Source organism: Oncorhynchus gorbuscha, unplaced genomic scaffold, assembly GCF_021184085.1.
Source record: "Oncorhynchus gorbuscha isolate QuinsamMale2020 ecotype Even-year unplaced genomic scaffold, OgorEven_v1.0 Un_scaffold_714, whole genome shotgun sequence".
Classification (NCBI taxonomy): domain Eukaryota; kingdom Metazoa; phylum Chordata; class Actinopteri; order Salmoniformes; family Salmonidae; genus Oncorhynchus; species Oncorhynchus gorbuscha.
This window is the reverse complement of record NW_025745776.1, coordinates 61,896-82,500: the sequence shown is the minus strand read 5'-3', so window position 1 is coordinate 82,500 and position 20,605 is coordinate 61,896. Positions and strand designations below refer to the sequence as shown.

Here is a 20,605-nt window from a genome sequence, read left to right as displayed (position 1 = left end):
AAGAAGCCCGTCCTGAAGAAAGTCCGCATGTCTGCTGATGCTATGCTCCAGGCTCTGCTGGGCTCCAAACACAAGGTGTCCATGGACCTGAGGGCCAACCTGAAGCAAGTCAAGAAGGAGGTCAAGGAAGAGGTAGATTTGCTTACAAATACTATAACTTAATATCAGTTGAGTTCGTTGTATGAGAGTTCAAGAGGATCCCACTGCTGACACCAAATGTTATATTACAAATAATGTGAGTGTAATCTGATACATTAAGAAGTGGTGAAACTACTGCTATAGTGTAAACACTGTATTTCACCGCAGCACTCTAATGTGGATGATTCTGAGTCGTTGTTTTTTTATTTGGGATTAATTGTTGTATTACTCAGATGCACATAGAAACAAACATACATGGATCCAACACAACAAAATGTAGACTAATATATTTGATCTGCTTCTCTTCCCACCTCAGGACAAAGAATCTGTGGGTGACTGGCGTAAGAACATCGAAGACAAATCAGACAGGAAGAAGATGTTTGAGACTACTAAGGAGTAGATGTTACTGGAGATCCAGACAGGAAGTAGTTTGAGACTCATAAGGAGTAGATGTTACTGGAGTTCCAGACAGGAAGTAGTTTGAGACTCATAAGGAGTAGATGTTACTGGAGTTCCAGACAGGGAGATGTTAGAGACTCATAAGGAGTAGATGTTACTGGAGATCCAGACAGGAAGTAGTTTGAGACTCATAAGGAGTAGATGTTACTGGAGTTCCAGACAGGGAGATGTTAGAGACTCATAAGGAGTAGATGTTACTGGAGATCCAGACAGGAAGTAGTTTGAGACTCATAAGGAGTAGATGTTACTGGAGTTCCAGACAGGGAGATGTTAGAGACTCATAAGGAGTAGATGTTACTGGAGTTCCAGACAGGGAGATGTTAGAGACAGCTTGAACAACCTTCTGCCTTTGGTTACGAAGTTATCCAGTTTTGACTCGTTTGCGTGTTTGTTTGTTTTTCGTCTCTGGCTAAATTCATCTAAGAGGTAGTTCCATCTCACTAGGACTGTTGTAAACAGGTGTTAATGAATTGTAATGATATCTAAGAGGTAGTTCCATCTCTCTAGGACTGTTGTGGCAGGTGTTAATGAATTGTAATGATATCTAAGAGGTAGTTCCATCTCTCTAGGACTGTTGTAAACAGGTGTTAATGAATTGTAATGCTATCTAAGAGGTAGTTCCATCTCTATAGGACTGTTGTAAACAGGTGTTAATGAATTGTAATGATATCTAAGAGGTAGTTCCATCTCTCTAGGACTGTTGTAAACAGGTGTTAATGAATTGTAATGATATCTAAGAGGTGTTCCATCTCTCTAGGACTGTTGTGGCAGGTGTTAATGAATTGTAATGATATCTAAGAGGTAGTTCCATCTCTCTAGGACTGTTGTAAACAGGTGTTAATGAATTGTAATGATATCTAAGAGGTAGTTCCATCTCTCTGTTGTAAACAGGACTGTTGTAAACCATCTCTCTAGGACTGTTGTGGCAGGTGTTAATGAATTGTAATGATATCTAAGAGGTAGTTCCATCTCTCTAGGACTGTTGTAAACAGGTGTTAATGAATTGTAATGATATCATAGTTCCATCTCTAGGACTGTTGTGGCAGGTGTTAATGAATTGTAATGATATCTAAGAGGTAGTTCCATCTCTCTAGGACTGTTGTAAACAGGTGTTAATGAATTGTAATGATATCTAAGAGGTAGTTCCATCTCTCTAGGACTGTTGTGGCAGGTGTTAATGAATTGTAATGATATCTAAGAGGTAGTTCCATCTCTCTAGGACTGTTGTAAACAGGTGTTAATGAATTGTAATGATATCTAAGAGGTAGTTCCATCTCTCTAGGACTGTTGTGGCAGGTGTTAATGAATTGTAATGATATCTAAGAGGTAGTTCCATCTCTCTAGGACTGTTGTAAACAGGTGTTAATGAATTGTAATGATATCTAAGAGGTAGTTCCATCTCTCTAGGACTGTTGTGGCAGGTGTTAATGAATTGTAATGCTATCTAAGAGGTAGTTCCATCTCTCTAGGACTGTTGTAAACAGGTGTTAATGAATTGTAATGCTATCTAAGAGGTAGTTCCATCTCTCTAGGACTGTTGTGGCAGGTGTTAATGAATTGTAATGATATCTAAGAGGTAGTTCCATCTCTCTAGGACTGTTGTAAACAGGTGTTAATGTTCCTATCCATCTCTATAGGACTGTTGTAAACAGGTGTTAATGAATTGTAATGATATCTAAGAGGTAGTTCCATCTCTCTAGGACTGTTGTAAACAGGTGTTAATGAATTGTAATGATATCTAAGAGGTAGTTCCATCTCTCTAGGACTGTTGTAAACAGGTGTTAATGAATTGTAATGATATCTAAGAGGTAGTTCCATCTCTCTAGGACTGTTGTAAACAGGTGTTAATGAATTGTAATGATATCTAAGAGGTAGTTCCATCTCTCTAGGACTGTTGTAAACAGGTGTTAATGAATTGTAATGATATCTAAGAGGTAGTTCCATCTCTCTAGGACTGTTGTAAACAGGTGTTAATGAATTGTAATGATATCTAAGAGGTAGTTCCATCTCTCTCGGGCTGTTGTAAACAGGTGTTAATGTGTGTAATCAAAACAATCTATAATTTTGTTCCAATTCAATTTCTGAAAATAAATGATTTGCTGAAAAAAAACATGATTTATTTTGTGTATATGGCTTTCTGCTACAAGAGATAATTGAATTTCCCACAGCTGTTATACCATCACCGTACCTATGTTTGCTCTGAAATATGTTGTAGTCAAAGGGAAGCTTTCCATTAGGAATGAGGTGGACATAATCCCAAACCACATTATGGAATTCTGATTTTTGGGGATTCTTTTATTGAATTGATGATGCCAGCATGGAATAGTTTAGAGTTCAGGTGGTAATCTCTGAATAACGGTACCAGATGTTACCAGATGTATAACAGTACCAGATGTTGCCAGATGTATAACAGTACCAGATGTTACCAGATGTATAACAGTACCAGATGTATAACAGTACCAGATGTATAACAGTACCAGATGTTGCCAGATGTATAACAGTACCAGATGTTACCAGATGTATAACAGTACCAAATGTTACCAGATATATAACAGTACCAGATGTTACCAGATATATAACAGTACCAGATGTTACCAGATATATAACAGTACCAGATGTTACCAGATGTATAACAGTACCAGATGTTGCCAGATGTATAACAGTACCAGATGTTGCCAGATGTATAACAGTACCAGATGTTGCCAGATGTATAACAGTACCAGATGTTACCAGATGTATAACAGTACCAGATGTTGGCAGATGTATAACAGTACCAGATGTTACCAGATGTATAACAGTACCAGATGTTACCAGATGTATAACAGTACCAGATGTTACCAGATATATAACAGTACCAGATATTACCAGATGTATAACAGTACCAGATGTTGCCAGATGTATAACAGTACCAGATGTTGCCAGATGTATAACAGTACCAGATTTTGCCAGATGTATAACAGTACCAGATGTTGCCAGATATATAACAGTACCAGATGTTACCAGATGTATAACAGTACCAGATGTTGCCAGATATATAACAGTACCAGATGTTACCAGATGTATAACAGTACCAGATGTTGCCAGATATATAACAGTACCAGATGTATAACAGTACCAGATGTTGCCAGATATATAACAGTACCAGATGTTACCAGATGTATAACAGTACCAGATGTTACCAGAAGTTTCTATGACTCAACATAATATGATGTTTGAGAACACAGTGAACCATAGACCAGGTCCTATTGGTCTGCATCTAAGGAGTCATTAGGTTAAACAGAGAAAGACAGTTTTCACCGTTACACCAAGACAATCAGATCCTACTTTTTCTTACAAAATAATTGATGTAAAATGTATTATTCAACAATAAAAACATGTTTTTTTTAGATAAGTCAATATTACCTATATAGTACATTTCCAATGACTAAATACTATCATGACTACTTTGATATCCAATCAGTACTTTCTCTTCCTCTTTACAGGTTAGCTTGAGGTTGAAGATGTTGAAGAAGACTAATAGCTGAGGAGCAAGTGGTGAACACAATGTGGTGTGACTTGTCTGGACTCTGGATCTGAGAGCCAACTGAAGCAGATAGAGGAGGGAGGAGAACTAGGAGAGGAGGGAGGAGAAATAGGAGAGGAGGGAGGAGAACTAGGAGAGAATGAGGGAGGAGGACTAGGAGAGGAGGGAGGAGAACTAGGAGAGGAGGGAGGAGAACTAGGAGAGGAGGGAGGAGAACTAGGAGAGGAGGGAGGAGAACTAGGAGAGGAGGGAGGAGAACAGGGAGAGGAGGGAGGAGAACTAGGAGAGAAGGGAGGAGAAGAGGGAGAGAAGAAGGGAGGAGTGTAGAGGTGGGTGGGTGTGGAGTGTGGTGACATCACATTTATTGTGACTAAAAATGATGCTGTAACTTCCTACTACCCATAGTTAATATCAGCATACGCAAACCTCCTGATTTAGGTCAGTTGTGTCAGCCTATATATGTCAGTCAGATCAGCCTATATATGTCAGTCAGATCAGCCTATATATGTCAGATCAGCCTATATATGTCAGTCAGATCAGCCTATATATGTCAGTCAGATCAGCCTATATATGTCAGTCAGATCAGCCTATATATGTCAGTCAGATCAGCCTATATATGTCAGTCAGATCAGCCTATATATGTCAGTTATGTCAGCCTATATATGTCAGTCAGATCAGCCTATATATGTCAGTCAGATCAGCCTATATATGTCAGTCAGATCAGCCTATATATGTCAGTCAGATCAGCCTATATATGTCAGATCAGCCTATATATGTCAGTTATATCAGCCTATATATGTCAGTCAGATCAGCCTATATATGTCAGTCAGATCAGCCTATATATGTCAGTCAGATCAGCCTATATATGTCAGTCAGATCAGCCTATATATGTCAGTCAGATCAGCCTATATATGTCAGTCAGATCAGCCTATATATGTCAGTCAGATCAGCCTATATATGTCAGTCAGATCAGCCTATATATGTCAGTCAGATCAGCCTATATATGTCAGTCAGATCAGCCTCTATATGTCAGTCAGATCAGCCTATATATGTCAGTTATATCAGCCTATATATGTCAGTTATATCAGCCTATATATGTCAGTCAGATCAGCCTATATATGTCAGTCAGATCAGCCTATATATGTCAGTCAGATCAGCCTATATATGTCAGATCAGCCTATATATGTCAGTCAGATCAGCCTATATATGTCAGTCAGATCAGCCTATATATGTCAGTCAGATCAGCCTATATATGTCAGTCAGATCAGCCTATATATGTCAGTCAGATCAGCCTATATATGTCAGTCAGATCAGCCTATATATGTCAGTTATATCAGCCTATATATGTCAGTTATATCAGCCTATATATGTCAGTTATGTCAGCCTATATATGTCAGTTATGTCAGCCTATATATATATGTCAGTCAGATCAGCCTATATATGTCAGTCAGATCAGCCTATATATGTCAGTCAGATCAGCCTATATATGTCAGTCAGATCAGCCTATATATGTCAGTCAGATCAGCCTATATATGTCAGTTATATCAGCCTATATATGTCAGTTATATCAGCCTATATATGTCAGTTATGTCAGCCTATATATGTCAGTTATGTCAGCCTATATATATATGTCAGTCAGATCAGCCTATATATGTCAGTCAGATCAGCCTATATATGTCAGATCAGCCTATATATGTCAGTCAGATCAGCCTATATATGTCAGTCAGATCAGCCTCTATATGTCAGTCAGATCAGCCTATATATGTCAGTTATATCAGCCTATATATGTCAGTTATATCAGCCTATATATGTCAGTCAGATCAGCCTATATATGTCAGTCAGATCAGCCTATAAATGTCAGTCAGATCAGCCTATATATGTCAGTCAGATCAGCCTGTATATGTCAGTCAGATCAGCCTATATATGTCAGTTATGTCAGCCTATATATGTCAGTTAGATCAGCCTATATATGTCAGTCAGATCAGCCTATATATGTCAGTCAGATCAGCCTATATATGTCAGTCAGATCAGCCTATATATGTCAGTCAGATCAGCCTATATATGTCAGTCAGATCAGCCTATATATGTCAGTTATGTCAGCCTATATATGTCAGTCAGATCAGCCTATATATGTCAGTTATATCAGCCTATATATGTCAGTCAGATCAGCCTATATATGTCAGTTAGATCAGCCTATATATGCCAGTTATATCAGCCTATATATGTCAGTCAGATCAGCCTATATATGTCAGTTATGTCAGCCTATATATGTCAGTCAGATCAGCCTGTATATGTCAGTTATGTCAGCCTATATATGTCAGTCAGATCAGCCTATATATGTCAGTCAGATCAGCCTATATATGTCAGTCAGATCAGCCTATATATGTCAGTTATATCAGCCTATATATGTCAGTTATGTCAGCCTACATATGTCAGTCAGATCAGCCTACATATGTCAGTTATGTCAGCCTACATATGTCAGTCAGATCAGCCTATATATGTCAGTTATATCAGCCTATATATGTCAGATCAGCCTACATATGTCAGATATGTCAGCCTACATATGTCAGTCAGATCAGCCTATATATGTCAGTCAGATCAGCCTATATATGTCAGATCAGCCTATATATGTCAGTTATGTCAGCTTATATATGTCAGTCAGATCAGCCTATATATGTCAGTCAGATCAGCCTATATATGTCAGTTATGTCAGCCTATATATGTCAGATCAGCCTATATATGTCAGTTATGTCAGCCTATATATGTCAGATCAGCCTATATATGTCAGTTATGTCAGCCTATATATGTCAGATCAGCCTATATATGTCAGTTATGTCAGCCTATATATGTCTGTTATGTCAGCCTATATATGTCAGATCAGCCTATATATGTCAGTTATATCAGCCTATATATGTCTGTTATGTCAGCCTATATATGTCAGTTATATCAGCCTATATAAGTCAGTTATGTCAGCCTATATATGTCAGTCAGATCAGCCTATATATGTCAGTTATGTCAGCCTATATATGTCAGTCAGATCAGCCTATATAAGTCAGTTATATCAGCCTATATATGTCAGTCAGATCAGCCTATATAAGTCAGTTATATCAGCCTATATATGTCTGTTATGTCAGCCTATATAAGTCAGTTATATCAGCCTATATAAATCAGTTATATCAGCCTATATAAGTCAGTTATATCAGCCAATATATGTCAGATCAGCCTATATATGTCAGTCAGATCAGCCTATATATGTCAGTCAGATCAGCCTATATAAGTCAGTTATATCAGCCGATATATGTCAGTCAGATCAGCCTATATATGTCAGATCAGCCTATATATGTCAGTTATATCAGCCTATATATGTCAGTTATATCAGCCTATATAAGTCAGTTATATCAGCCTATATATGTCAGTCAGATCAGCCTATATAAGTCAGTTATATCAGCCTATATATGTCTGTTATGTCAGCCTATATAAGTCAGTTATATCAGCCTATATAAATCAGTTATATCAGCCTATATAAGTCAGTTATATCAGCCAATATATGTCAGATCAGCCTATATATGTCAGTCAGATCAGCCTATATATGTCAGTCAGATCAGCCTATATAAGTCAGTTATATCAGCCGATATATGTCAGTCAGATCAGCCTATATATGTCAGATCAGCCTATATATGTCAGTTATATCAGCCTATATATGTCAGTTATATCAGCCTATATATGTCTGTTATATCAGCCTATATATGTCTGTTATATCAGCCTATATATGTCAGTTATATCAGCCTATATATGTCTGTTATATCAGCCTATATATGTCTGTTATATCAGCCTATATATGTCAGTCAGATCAGCCTATATATGTCAGTCAGATCAGCCTATATATGTCTGTTAGATCAGCCTATATATGTCTGTTATATCAGCCTATATATGTCTGTTATATCAGCCTATATATGTCTGTTATATCAGCCTATATATGTCAGTTATATCAGCCTATATATGTCAGTCAGATCAGCCTATATATGTCAGTCAGATCAGCCTATATATGTCTGTTATATCAGCCTATATATGTCTGTTATATCAGCCTATATATGTCAGTCAGATCAGCCTATATATGTCAGTCAGATCAGCCTATATATGTCAGTCAGATCAGCCTATATATGTTAGTTATATCAGCCTATATATGTCTGTTATATCAGCCTATATAAGTCAGTTATGTCAGCCTATATAAGTCAGTTATGTCAGCCTATATATGTCAGTTATATCAGCCTATATATGTTAGTTATATCAGCCTATATATGTCTGTTATATCAGCATATATAAGTCAGTTATATCAGCCTATATATGTCAGTCAGATCAGCCTATATATGTCAGTTATATCAGCCTATATATGTCAGTTATATCAGCCTATATAAGTCAGTTATATCAGCCTATATATGTTAGTTATATCAGCCTATATATGTCTGTTATATCAGCCTATATAAGTCAGTTATATCAGCCTATATATGTCAGTCAGATCAGCCTATATATGTCTGTTATATCAGCCTATATATGTCAGTTATATCAGCCTATATATGTCAGTCAGATCAGCCTATATATGTCAGTTATATCAGCCTATATATGTCAGTCAGATCAGCCTATATATGTCAGTCAGATCAGCCTATATATGTCAGTCAGATCAGCCTATATATGTCAGTCAGATCAGCCTATATGTGTCAGATCAGCCTATATATGTCAGTCAGATCAGCCTATATATGTCAGATCAGCCTATATATGTCAGTCAGATCAGCCTATATATGTCAGTCAGATCAGCCTATATATGTCAGATCAGCCTATATATGTCAGTCAGATCAGCCTATATATGTCAGTTATATCCGCCTATATAAGTCATTAATGTCAGCCACACATAGCTGGGGAAGGATTGTTGTACTACAGTATTGTAATGATGTTCGAAGGGGTTATAACATGACTGTTTTATTTACTGAAAATCTTCATCTAATTTGATCTAAACTAAATTTTAGGTAAACTTTCCTTTGAATTTGAAACAAATGTTTGTTTCAGTAAGAAAACATTGGATGGCTTGAGAAATGATGGTAGTTTGATACTGGGGTTAGGAGGAGGCTGACATGATGGTTGGGTACTGGGGTTAGGAGGCTGACATGGTGGTTGGATACTGGGGTTAGGAGGCTGACATGGTGGTTGGATACTGGGGTTAGGAGGAGGTTGACATGATGGTTGGATACTGGGGTTAGGAGGAGGCTGACATGGTGGTTGGGTACTGGGGTCAGGAGGAGGCTGACATGATGGTTGGATACTGGGGTTAGGAGGCTGACATGATGGTTGGATACTGAGGTTAGGAGGAGGCTGATATGGTGGTTGGATACTGGGGTTAGGAGGAGGCTGACATGGTGGTTGGATACTGGGGTTAGGAGGAGGCTGACATGGTGGTTGGATACTGGGGTTAGGAGGAGGCTGACATGGTGGTTGGGTACTGGGGTTAGGAGGAGGTTGACATGATGGTTGGATACTGGGGTTAGGAGGAGGCTGACACGGTGGTTGGATACTGGGGTTAGGAGGAGGCTGACATGGTGGTTGGGTACTGGGGTTAGGAGGAGGCTGACATGGTGGTTGGATACTGGGGTTAGGAGGAGGCTGACATGGTGGTTGGTACTGGAGGCTGACACAGTGGTTGGATACTGAGGTTAGGAGGATGCTGACATGGTGGTTGGATACTGGGGTTAGGAGGCTGACATGGTGGTTGGATACTGGGGTTAGGAGGAGGCTGACATGGTGGTTGGATACTGGGGTTAGGAGGAGGCTGACATGATGGTTGGATACTGGGGTTAGGAGGAGGCTGACATGGTGGTTGGATACTGGGGTTAGGAGGCTGACATGGTGGTTGGATACTGAGGTTAGGAGGCTGACATGGTGGTTGGGTACTGGGGTTAGGAGGAGGCTGACATGGTGGTTGGATGATGGGGTTCGGAGGAGGCTGACATGGTGGTTGGATATTGGAGTTAGGAGGAGGCTGACATGGTGGTTGGATACTGGGGTTAGGAGGCTGACATGGTGGTTGGATACTGGAGTTAAGAGGAGGCTGACATGATGGTTGGGTACTGGAGGCTGACATGGTGGTTGGATACTGGGGTTAGGAGGAGGCTGACATGGTGGTTGGATACTGGGGTTAGGAGGAGGCTGACATGATGGTTGGGTACTGGGGTTAGGAGGCTGACATGGTGGTTGGATACTGGAGTTAGGAGGCTGACACGGTGGTTGGATACTGGGGTTAGGAGGAGGCTGACATGATGGTTGGGTACTGGGGTTAGGAGGCTGACATGGTGGTTGGATACTGGGGTTAGGAGGCTGACACGGTGGTTGGATACTGGGGTTAGGAGGAGGCTGACATGATGGTTGGGTACTGGGGTTAGGAGGCTGACATGATGGTTGGGTACTGGGGTTAGGAGGTGGCTGACATGGTGGTTGGATACTGGGGTTAGGAGGAGGTTGACATGATGGTTGGGTACTGGGGTTAGGAGGTGGCTGACATGATGGTTGGATATTGGGGTTAGGAGGAGGCTGACATGGTGGTTGGGTACTGGGGTTAGGAGGAGGCTGACATGATGGTTGGATACTGGGGTTAGGAGGAGGCTGACATGGTGGTTGGGTACTGGGGTTAGGAGGAGGTTGACATGATGGTTGGGTACTGGGGTTAGGAGGTGGCTGACATGATGGTTGGATACTGGGGTTAGGAGGAGGCTGACATGGTGGTTGGGTACTGGGGTTAGGAGGAGGCTGACATGGTGGTTGGTACTGGAGGCTGACACAGTGGTTGGATACTGAGGTTAGGAGGATGCTGACATGGTGATTGGATACTGGGGTTAGGAGGCTGACATGGTGGTTGGATACTGGTGTTAGGAGGAGGCTGACATGGTGGTTGGATACTGGGGTTAGGAGGCTGACATGGTGGTTGGATACTGGTGTTAGGAGGAGGCTGACATGGTGGTTGGATACTGGGGTTAGCAGGAGGCTGACATGGTGGTTGGATACTGGGGTTAGGAGGAGGCTGACATGGTGGTTGGATACTGGTGTTAGGAGGCTGATATGGTGGTTGGATACTGGGGTTAGGAGGCTGACATGGTGGTTGGATACTGGTGTTAGGAGGCTGATATGGTGGTTGGATACTGGGGTTAGGAGGAGGCTGACATGGTGGTTGGATACTGGTGTTAGGAGGCTGATATGGTGGTTGGATACTGAGGTTAGGAGGAGGCTGACATGATGGTTGGATACTGGAGTTAGGAGGCTGACATGGTGGTTGGGTACTGGGGTTAGGAGGAGGCTGACATGATGGTTGGATACTGGGGTTAGGAGGAGGCTGACATGGTGGTTGTAAACTGGGGTTAGGGGAGGCTGACATGATGGTTAGATCTTGGAGGCTGACATGGTGGTTGGTACTGGAGGCTGACATGGTGGTTGGTACTGGAGGCTGACATATTGGTTGGTACTAGAGGCTGACACGGTGGTTGATACTGGAGGCTGACATGGTGGTTAGATACTGGATGCTGACATGGTGGTTGATACTGGAGAATGACATGGTAGTTGGTACTGGAGGCTGACATGGTGGTTGGTACTGGAGGCTGACATGGTGGTTGGGTACTGGAGGCTGGCATGATGGTTGGTACTGGAGGCTGGCATGGTGGTTGGGTACTGGAGGCTGACATGGTGGTTGGGTACTGGAGGCTGACATGGTGGTTGATACTGGAGGCTGACATGGTGGTTGATACTGGAGGCTGACATGGTGGTTAGATACTGGAGACTGACTCTGTGGGTGGGTACTGGAGGCTGACTCTGTGTGTGGGTACTGGAGGCTGACTCTGTGGGTGGGTACTGGAGGCTGACTCTGTGGGTGGGTACTGGAGACTGACTCTGTGGGTGGGTACTGGAGACTGACTCTGTGGGTGGGTACTGGAGACTGACTCTGTGGGTGGGTACTGGAGGCTGACTCTGTGGGTGGGTACTGGAGGCTGACTCTGTGGGTGGGTACTGGAGACTGACTCTGTGGGTGGGTACTGGAGACTGACTCTGTGGGTGGGTACTGGAGACTGACTCTGTGGGTGGGTACTGGAGGCTGACTCTGTGGGTGGGTACTGGAGACTGACTCTGTGGGTGGGTACTGGAGGCTGACTCTGTGGGTGGGTACTGGAGACTGACTCTGTGGGTGGGTACTGGAGGCTGACTCTGTGGTGGGTACTGGAGAATGACTCTGTGGGTGGGTACTGGAGGCTGACTCTGTGGGTGGGTACTGGAGGCTGACTCTGTGGGTGGGTACTGGAGACTGACTCTGTGGGTGGGTACTGGAGGCTGACTCTGTGGGTGGGTACTGGAGGCTGACTCTGTGGGTGGGTACTGGAGACTGACTCTGTGGGTGGGTACTGGAGGCTGACTCTGTGGGTGGGTACTGGAGGCTGACACGTTGGTTGGGTAATTGATCACACCATGTGTGTGACCTCTGGGTCATGACAGTTCAGAGGGGTCCTTCTCTTTCTTACCCTCGTCTTCTCTTCTTGTCACAGCCAGTCTGCCAGTCAAGACACTCTCTGACAATACTATCTTTATAGTTTACCAATGACCAATTTAATAATACATTTGACCAATCACACAGAGTTATGAATTAATTGGAAGTGTCTAATTCAATCAATTGACAGGGAGTCACTTTACAAACTAATCAAGTGACCTGCTGATTGTTCCCTGAGTCCTATATAACAGACATGAAACCAACCGGAGTCATTGTCTAATTTATCCAGTAGCAGTAACTTGAGAGCTTGATAGATTTCAAACACATTCAGAGTTATGAGGTAACGCAGAGTTATGAGGTAACACCGAGTTATGAGGTAACACAGAGTGGGTCCTCCCTTCACCAAAAATCAGGATTAAGTCAAATCTAAAATCAGGAATATTTTAAATCACATCTAAAATCAGGATTACTTTAAATCACATCTAAAATCAGGATTATTTTAAATCACATCTAAAATCAGGATTATTTTAAATCACATCTAAAATCAGGATTATTTTAAATCACATCTAAAATCAGGATTATTTTAAATCACATCTAAAATCAGGATTACTTTAAATCACATCTAAAATCAGGATTATTTTAAATCACATCTAAAATCAGGATTATTTTAAATCACATCTAAAATCAGAAGTATTTTAAATCACATCTAAAATCAGGATTATTTTAAATCACATCTAAAATCAGGATTATTTCATAATAAGTCTAATGTCAGGAATATTTGAACTAAAAATGTAGCAGAAACGTTGATGGCAGATGATTTACGAATGCGGAGGTATTTCAGGAACTAACTGCCCCATTGGCCCTGCCTGGCCTGGCCCCACTCCCATAAAGAGAACCTTGCCCTTTTGCTTTCTGCTGAGCTTTCAGGAAACAGAGTATATACCTTCCAAATCTGTTCCTGTCTCTGTCTTGCCTGTAGCTCTCATCCCCACATCATTTATTTGTACCTTCACTGGGTTTATAGGTGAGATGTTCTTGCTTTCCTCTCTGCTCCGTCTGTGACTTTTGGACCAGATGTGTTGGTATATTCATGTATTCATCTATTGGTACCAGATTGCATGTGGTCCGTCCCATGTGGGATTAGATGTGACTTTTGGACCAGATTGCATGTGGTCCGTCCCATGTGGGATTAGATGTGACTTTTGGACCAGATTGCATGTGGTCCGTCCCATGTGGGATTAGATGTGACTTTTGGACCAGATTGCATGTGGTCCGTCCCATGTGGGATTAGATGTGACTTTTGGACCAGATTGCATGTGGTCCGTCCCATGTGGGATTAGATGTGACTTTTGGACCAGATTGCATGTGGTCCGTCCCATGTGGGATTAGATGTGACTTTTGGACCAGATTGCATGTGGTCCGTCCCATGTGGGATTAGATGTGACTTTTGGACCAGATTGCATGTGGTCCGTCCCATGTGGGAATAGATGTGACTTTTGGACCAGATTGCATGTGGTCCGTCCCATGTGGGATTAGATGTGACTTTTGGACCAGATTGCATGTGGTCCGTCCCATGTGGGATTAGATGTGACTTTTGGACCAGATTGCATGTGGTCCGTCCCATGTGGGATTAGATGTGACTTTTGGACCAGATTGCATGTGGTCCGTCCCATGTGGGATTAGATGTGACTTTTGGACCAGATTGCATGTGGTCCGTCCCATGTGGGATTAGATGTGACTTTTGGACCAGATTGTGTGTGGTGTGTGAGCTCTGATAATTTAGACTGCTTTTTAGAATAGAATAGAAGATAACTTTATTTTTCTCAAGAGGCAACGTGGGTTGAGGCATTCGGATATTCACAGGTGTTTGTCTGTGTGTTTTAGACAGACAAGTGTTGGAAGAGATACATCCAAGGCCTGATTTTCAGCTGTTGTTTTCTCTGTAGTTCAGAGTGAATGTGGTGTTAATTAAAGGCTCTTGTGGCTCTATTTGCCCAGTTGCTCGTTTATAAGCTCTGTAAAAAAGGACTGAAGTTTGTTTAGAGATATAGCTTTGGCATGGTAGAGGTGGATAATCACAATATGGCTTATAATTGTAAACTTGAATTTGTGTTGTAGTTTCACAGTTTACTTCAAACGGCTTATGGATTGTTTGATGTTATTCCCATAGATTTGTTGAGATTCAACTATATACAAAGGAAAATCCAATTGGGTATTTTCCTACATTCTGAACATGCATTTTGAGAATGTCAGTGGTAGTTTGTGAAAGGACCTGTTTTGGTGCCATAATCCTTATGGACTCCTGTGTGACCAGAGATTTCAGGAAATGAGAGTCTTGTTGATTTGCTATCAACCTTGGGACGGGTTATATTTGTACAGATTCAAAGACATTCATTCAAGAGGAAACAACCCCTCCCTCTTTAACCAGCAGGAATTATGATGTTGATGTTGATGTTGGACTGCTGTGTTACATTTGGCTAAACTGATCCAAGACAATTATTGATCAAGTTATTGACCATTCATTATCTAATGTCTGTTGCATTTCTTTTTGATATGCAATTGCGCATGACTTGCATTGGGTCAACCTTGAAATCTTTGGTTTCTACCCCACCCCACCCCGACCCCCCCACCCCCCCACCACCACCACCAAATTACATAAAATAACAACAGCTCAAAATGAATAAACTGTTTCCTGTTTGTTCATCTCTTGACACAGGAAGTAAAACAAAACAACAGGCCAAAATGTCTGAGTAAGTTTACGTTTTTCAGTTTACAGAAAAATATACTACACTATACTGTATTCATCTACTGTATTCTGTCTGTGAACATGTTTTCCACATAGAAAACCAGGCATTACAACTGAGTAATACTATGCTATGATGATTCCCAATAGTGTTGTAATTTTTCCTACCGTAATGTAATAGCATGAATTCCTAAAATTGTTTAATCGTCACGTACCTGTCTCTGTGGCTTCACCTTGTATATTTCCCTTAAATGACCCTGATCTGCTTTATCCAATCAGTAAAAAGATGACAGCGAGCCGTAGGAACTACCTGAAGGTAAGGAGCACCATTCATTCCAGAAGGGTTTTATATACAGCTAATACATCCTCATGTTCTATAAAGACCCTTCTGTTCTATAAAGACCTACTGTTCTATAAAGACCTTCATGTTCTATAAAGACCTGCTGTTCTATAAAGACCTTCTGTTCTATAAAGACCTGCTGTTCTATAAAGACCTTCTGTTCTATAAAGACCTTCATGTTCTATAAAGACCTTCATGTTCTATAAAGACCTACTGTTCTATAAAGACCTTCATGTTCTATAAAGACCTTCATGTTCTATAAAGACCTACTGTTCTATAAAGACCTTCATGTTCTATAAAGACCTACTGTTCTATAAAGACCTTCATGTTCTATAAAGACCTTCATGTTCTATAAAGACCTTCATGTTCTATAAAGACCTACTGTTCTATAAAGACCTTCATGTTCTATAAAGACCCTCATGTTCTATAAAGACCTTCATGTTCTATAACGTTTCCCAGGTTTGAACATGTTCCTGTTCCACACAGAGAACAACCTGCTTGACGTCACAGACTGATTTTAATGCTGACTTTACATTGTAGTCGTATTCAGGGGTAAATGTTATGTGATCCAGACAGTGTTAGCCCCCACCCTGTAGTAGACCTTGTCGACTTCTTGGTCAGCAGGAGCTCGTTTGATCAATGGAGTAGAAACCAACCCTTACAGTTCTACATCACTCGTAACACTTCACCTGAAGCTCTGTAGATCTACAGACCTTCAAGTTATGTGATATGAATACAGTATTGATATAGACAACCCCTTAGACAAGCAGATGTGGCCACTGAACTCTGTAATGCGATGTGATTTGTCCCCTCCCCCGTACAGAGCTTGATGCTCCAGATCGCTGCCGGCTTGCTCGAGGCTGAGGCGGTCGAGGCTGAGGCAGAGAAGGCCAGGTACATGAAGGAGAACTGCCCTGCCCCTGAGTTCTTGGTATGCATGGCAGAGCTCACGGTAAGCTATTAGCGCCAACCCCTCTTTCTCTTTCTCTCTTTCTCTTTCTCAATCTCTCTCTTTCTCTCTTTCTCTTTCTCAATCTCTCTTTCTCTCTTTCTCACTTTCTCTTTCTCTCTTTCTCAATCTCTCTTTCTCTCTTTCTCTTTCTCAATCTCTTTCTCTTTCTCTCTTTCTCAATCTCTCTTTCTCTTTCTCTCTTTCTCAATCTCTCTTTCTCTCTTTCTCTCTTTCTCAATCTCTTTCTCTTTCTCAATCTCTCTCTCTTCCTCAATCTCTCTCTCTCTCTCTCCCAATCTCTCTCTCTCTCAATCTCTCTCTCTCTCTCTCTCTCAATCTCTTTCTCTTTCTCAAACTCTCTCTTTCTCAATCTCTCTCTCTCTCCCAATCTCTCTCTCTCTCAATCTCTCTCTCTCTCTCTCTCTCTCTCTCTCTCTCTCTCTCTCTCTCTCTCTCTCTCTCTCTCTCTCTCTCTCTCTCTCTCTCTCTCTCCCTCTCTCTCTCTCTCTCACTCTCTGATACTTAGTTTGCTGTGTATTCCTTCGTATAGGGTCATAAAACTATGACTTTATCTCTGTCTCTCTTGCTCTCTCTCTATGTCTCTCTGTATGTCTCTCTATGCCTCTCTTTCTCTCTCTCTATGCCTCTCTTTCTCTCTCTCTATGCCTCTCTTTCTCTCTCTCTATGCCTCTCTTTCTCTCTCTCTATGCCTCTCTTTCTCTCTCTCTATGCCTCTCTTTCTCTCTATGTCTCTCTGTATGTCTCTCTTCAGGACTTGTGCAAGAAGCTCCATCAGAAGATCGAGAGGGTTGATGAGGAGAGATACGACATGTCAACCAAGGTGACCAAGTCTGAGAAGGAGGTGAGGAGTTCTACCACTGCTACTCATATTAGAGCCAAGGGGTAACAGTAGTTCACTGTTACTCATATTAGAGCCAAGGGGTAACAGTAGTTCACTGTTACTCATATTAGAGCCAAGGGGTTAACAGTAGTTCACTGTTACTCATATTAGAGCCAAGGGGGTAACAGTAGTTCACTGTTACTCATATCAGAGCCAAGGGGTTAACAGTAGTTCACTGTTACTCATATTAGAGCCAAGGGGGTAACAGTAGTTCACTGTTACTCATATTAGAGCCAAGGGGTAACAGTAGTTCACTGTTACTAATATTAGAGCCAAGGGGTAACAGTAGTTCACTGTTACTAATATTAGAGCCAAGGGGTAACAGTAGTTCACTGTTACTAATATTAGAGCCAAGGGGTAACAGTAGTTCACTGCTACTCATATTAGAGCCAAGGGGTTAACAGTAGTTCACTGTTACTCATATTAGAGCCAAGGGGTAACAGTAGTTCACTGTTACTCATATTAGAGCCAAGGGGTTAACAGTAGTTCACTGTTACTCATATTAGAGCCAAGGGGGTAACAGTAGTTCACTGTCACTCATATTAGAGCCAAGGGGTTAACAGTAGTTCACTGTTACTCATATTAGAGCCAAGGGGTAACAGTAGTTCACTGTTACTCATATTAGAGCCAAGGGGGTAACAGTAGTTCACTGTTACTCATATTAGAGCCAAGGGGTAACAGTAGTTCACTGTTACTCATATTAGAGCCAAGGGGTAACAGTAGTTCACTGTTACTCATATTAGAGCCAAGGGGTAACAGTAGTTCACTGTTACTAATATTAGAGCCAAGAGGGTAACAGTAGTTCACTGTTACTAATATTAGAGCCAAGAGGGTAACAGTAGTTCACTGTTACTAATATTAGAGCCAAGGGGTAACAGTAGTTCACTGTTACTAATATTAGAGCCAAGAGGGTAACAGTAGTTCACTGTTACTAATATTAGAGCCAAGGGGTAACAGTAGTTCACTGTTACTAATATTAGAGCCAAGAGGGTAACAGTAGTTCACTGTTACTAATATTAGAGCCAAGGGGTAACAGTAGTTCACTGTTACTAATATTAGAGCCAAGAGGGTAACAGTAGTTCACTGTTACTAATATTAGAGCCAAGGGGTAACAGTAGTTCACTGTTACTAATATTAGAGCCAAGGGGTAACAGTAGTTCACTGTTACTCATATTAGAGCCAAGGGGGTAACAGTAGTTCACTGTTACTAATATTAGAGCCAAGGGGTAACAGTAGTTCACTGCTACTCATATTAGAGCCAAGGGGTAACAGTAGTTCACTGCTACTCATATTAGAGCCAAGGGGGTAACAGTAGTTCACTGTTACTAATATTAGAGCCAAGGGGTAACAGTATTTCCACTGGTGTTTGGCGTCGGGCAGTCAATCGTCTGTGTGTGATAAGTGCTTCCTGTTGAATTCCAAACAGGTTGAGGACTTGAAGATGAAGGTAGTTGAACTGAATGGTAAGTTCAGGAAGCCCGTCCTGAAGAAAGTCCGCATGTCTGCTGATGCTATGCTCCAGGCTCTGCTGGGCTCCAAACACAAGGTGTCCATGGACCTGAGGGCCAACCTGAAGCAAGTCAAGAAGGAGGTCAAGGAGGAGGTGGGTGTTGTTCTGGACATAAGAACATACTGTAATTATAGTATAGTTTAGCTTAATAATGTTACTATATGACTGTAACGTGACTTATTTACTGTGTAAATCATGTGATAGTTTTATTTGAAAGCCTCGTCCATGCATGTGTCTGTTCTGTAGCTGTTCTACAGGATCCCACTTCTGACACCAAATGTCATATCATTAGTCCAAAATTTCAAAGACAATGTCTCCCTGTATAGGCCTCTAAGCAGCAACAACTGTACGCCTGTTCAACCCAACACTCCAATGTGAATCATGCTAACACTGCCCACACCAAGTGTCATATATTTCAAATACATTTTCACTCATGTACTTATTCTGCCATTCCCCCCCCCCCCCCTCAGGACAAAGATGCTGTGGGAGACTGGCGTAAGAACATCGAAGACAAATCAGACAGGAAGAAGATGTTTGAGACTCATAAGGAGTAGATGTTACTGGAGATCCAGACAGGAAGTAGTTTGAGACTCATAAGGAGTAGATGTTACTGGAGTTCCAGACAGGAAGTAGTTTGAGACTCATAAGGAGTAGATGTTACTGGAGTTCCAGACAGGAAATAGTTTGAGACTCATAAGGAGTAGATGTTACTGGAGTTCCAGACAGGAAGTAGTTTGAGACTCATAAGGAGTAGATGTTCCTGGAGTTCCAGACAGGAAGTAGTTTGAGACTACTAAGGAGTAGAAACAAAAAGTTCCGTTTGTCCCCAAATTGGATATCTAGTCTTTTGTTTCACACGAAACACAAAAACAGTTACGTGACCCCCCCCCCCCCAAAAAAAAATATATATATAATATATATATATAAAATATATATATATTGTGCAATATTTATACTAATTGTCATCAAATAAACCCTGGTCAGCTAATAGAAACTGTTTTTGTGTGATTTATAGAGTCCCTACTGTTACGTCTCCACAATAACAGACCAGCGTCCTGATGGGTGTAACCTGCTCTTGAAATTACATGGCTGTAGTAATATTGATGTGTTCAAGGGGTACAACGTTTGGGTGGGACCACAACATTCACACTGAGGAGTTGCTATGTGTTTTAACCAGTCTGTTTATAGACTTCCTGTCAGCAGGAACCAGCCTGACCAATAAACACAGCCGGCAGGTGTGGCTACCCGAAGATGGCTTACTGGGGTCACATGGGTCAGTAAGGGCAGAATCTAACTCTGTCAGATCACCAGCTGTTTAGAGCTCAGCAGGTGTGGCCACCAAATACAGCTACTTGGGGTCACACTGGACAGCAGCTCTCTGATTTCATCTGATTTCATCTGTTTCTCCTACCTCTCTGTCTAACTCTGATTTCATCTGATTTCTCCCTACCTCTCTGTCCTCTGACCTCTCTGTCTAACTCTGATTTCATCTGATTTCTCCCTACCTCTCTGTCTAACTCTGATTTC

General features: G+C 41.5%; 2 protein-coding genes across 4 annotated transcripts in view; both read left to right on the top strand.

Moving 5' to 3' along the window:
* The window catches only part of LOC124019882 (troponin I, fast skeletal muscle-like), a 24,786-nt gene extending 23,650 nt beyond the window's left edge, over positions 1-1,136 (top strand). The window contains exons 6-8 of one of the 2 annotated variants that reach the window (XM_046335325.1): positions 1-132; positions 455-538; positions 689-1,136. The exon at positions 1-132 is cut by the window's left edge and continues 45 nt beyond it. In XM_046335325.1, the coding sequence (XP_046191281.1) occupies positions 1-132; positions 455-538 (216 nt within the window). In that variant the 3' untranslated portion in view covers positions 689-1,136. Of the gene's footprint in view, positions 133-454 lie in introns of both variants that reach the window. The other variant, XM_046335324.1, reaches the window with a different exon arrangement.
* The window catches only part of LOC124019883 (troponin I, fast skeletal muscle-like), a 30,146-nt gene extending 10,185 nt beyond the window's left edge, over positions 1-19,961 (top strand). Inside the window, exons 3-9 of one of the 2 annotated variants that reach the window (XM_046335327.1) lie at positions 13,612-13,656; positions 15,349-15,382; positions 15,655-15,691; positions 16,539-16,667; positions 17,440-17,529; positions 18,995-19,171; positions 19,549-19,961. In XM_046335327.1, coding sequence (XP_046191283.1) covers positions 15,375-15,382; positions 15,655-15,691; positions 16,539-16,667; positions 17,440-17,529; positions 18,995-19,171; positions 19,549-19,632 — 525 coding nt within the window. In that variant the 5' untranslated portion in view covers positions 13,612-13,656; positions 15,349-15,374 and the 3' untranslated portion in view covers positions 19,633-19,961. The remainder of the gene's footprint in view (positions 1-13,611; positions 13,657-15,348; positions 15,383-15,654; positions 15,692-16,538; positions 16,668-17,439; positions 17,530-18,994; positions 19,172-19,548) is intronic. The other variant, XM_046335326.1, reaches the window with a different exon arrangement.
* The last annotated feature ends 644 nt before the right edge of the window (positions 19,962-20,605 follow it).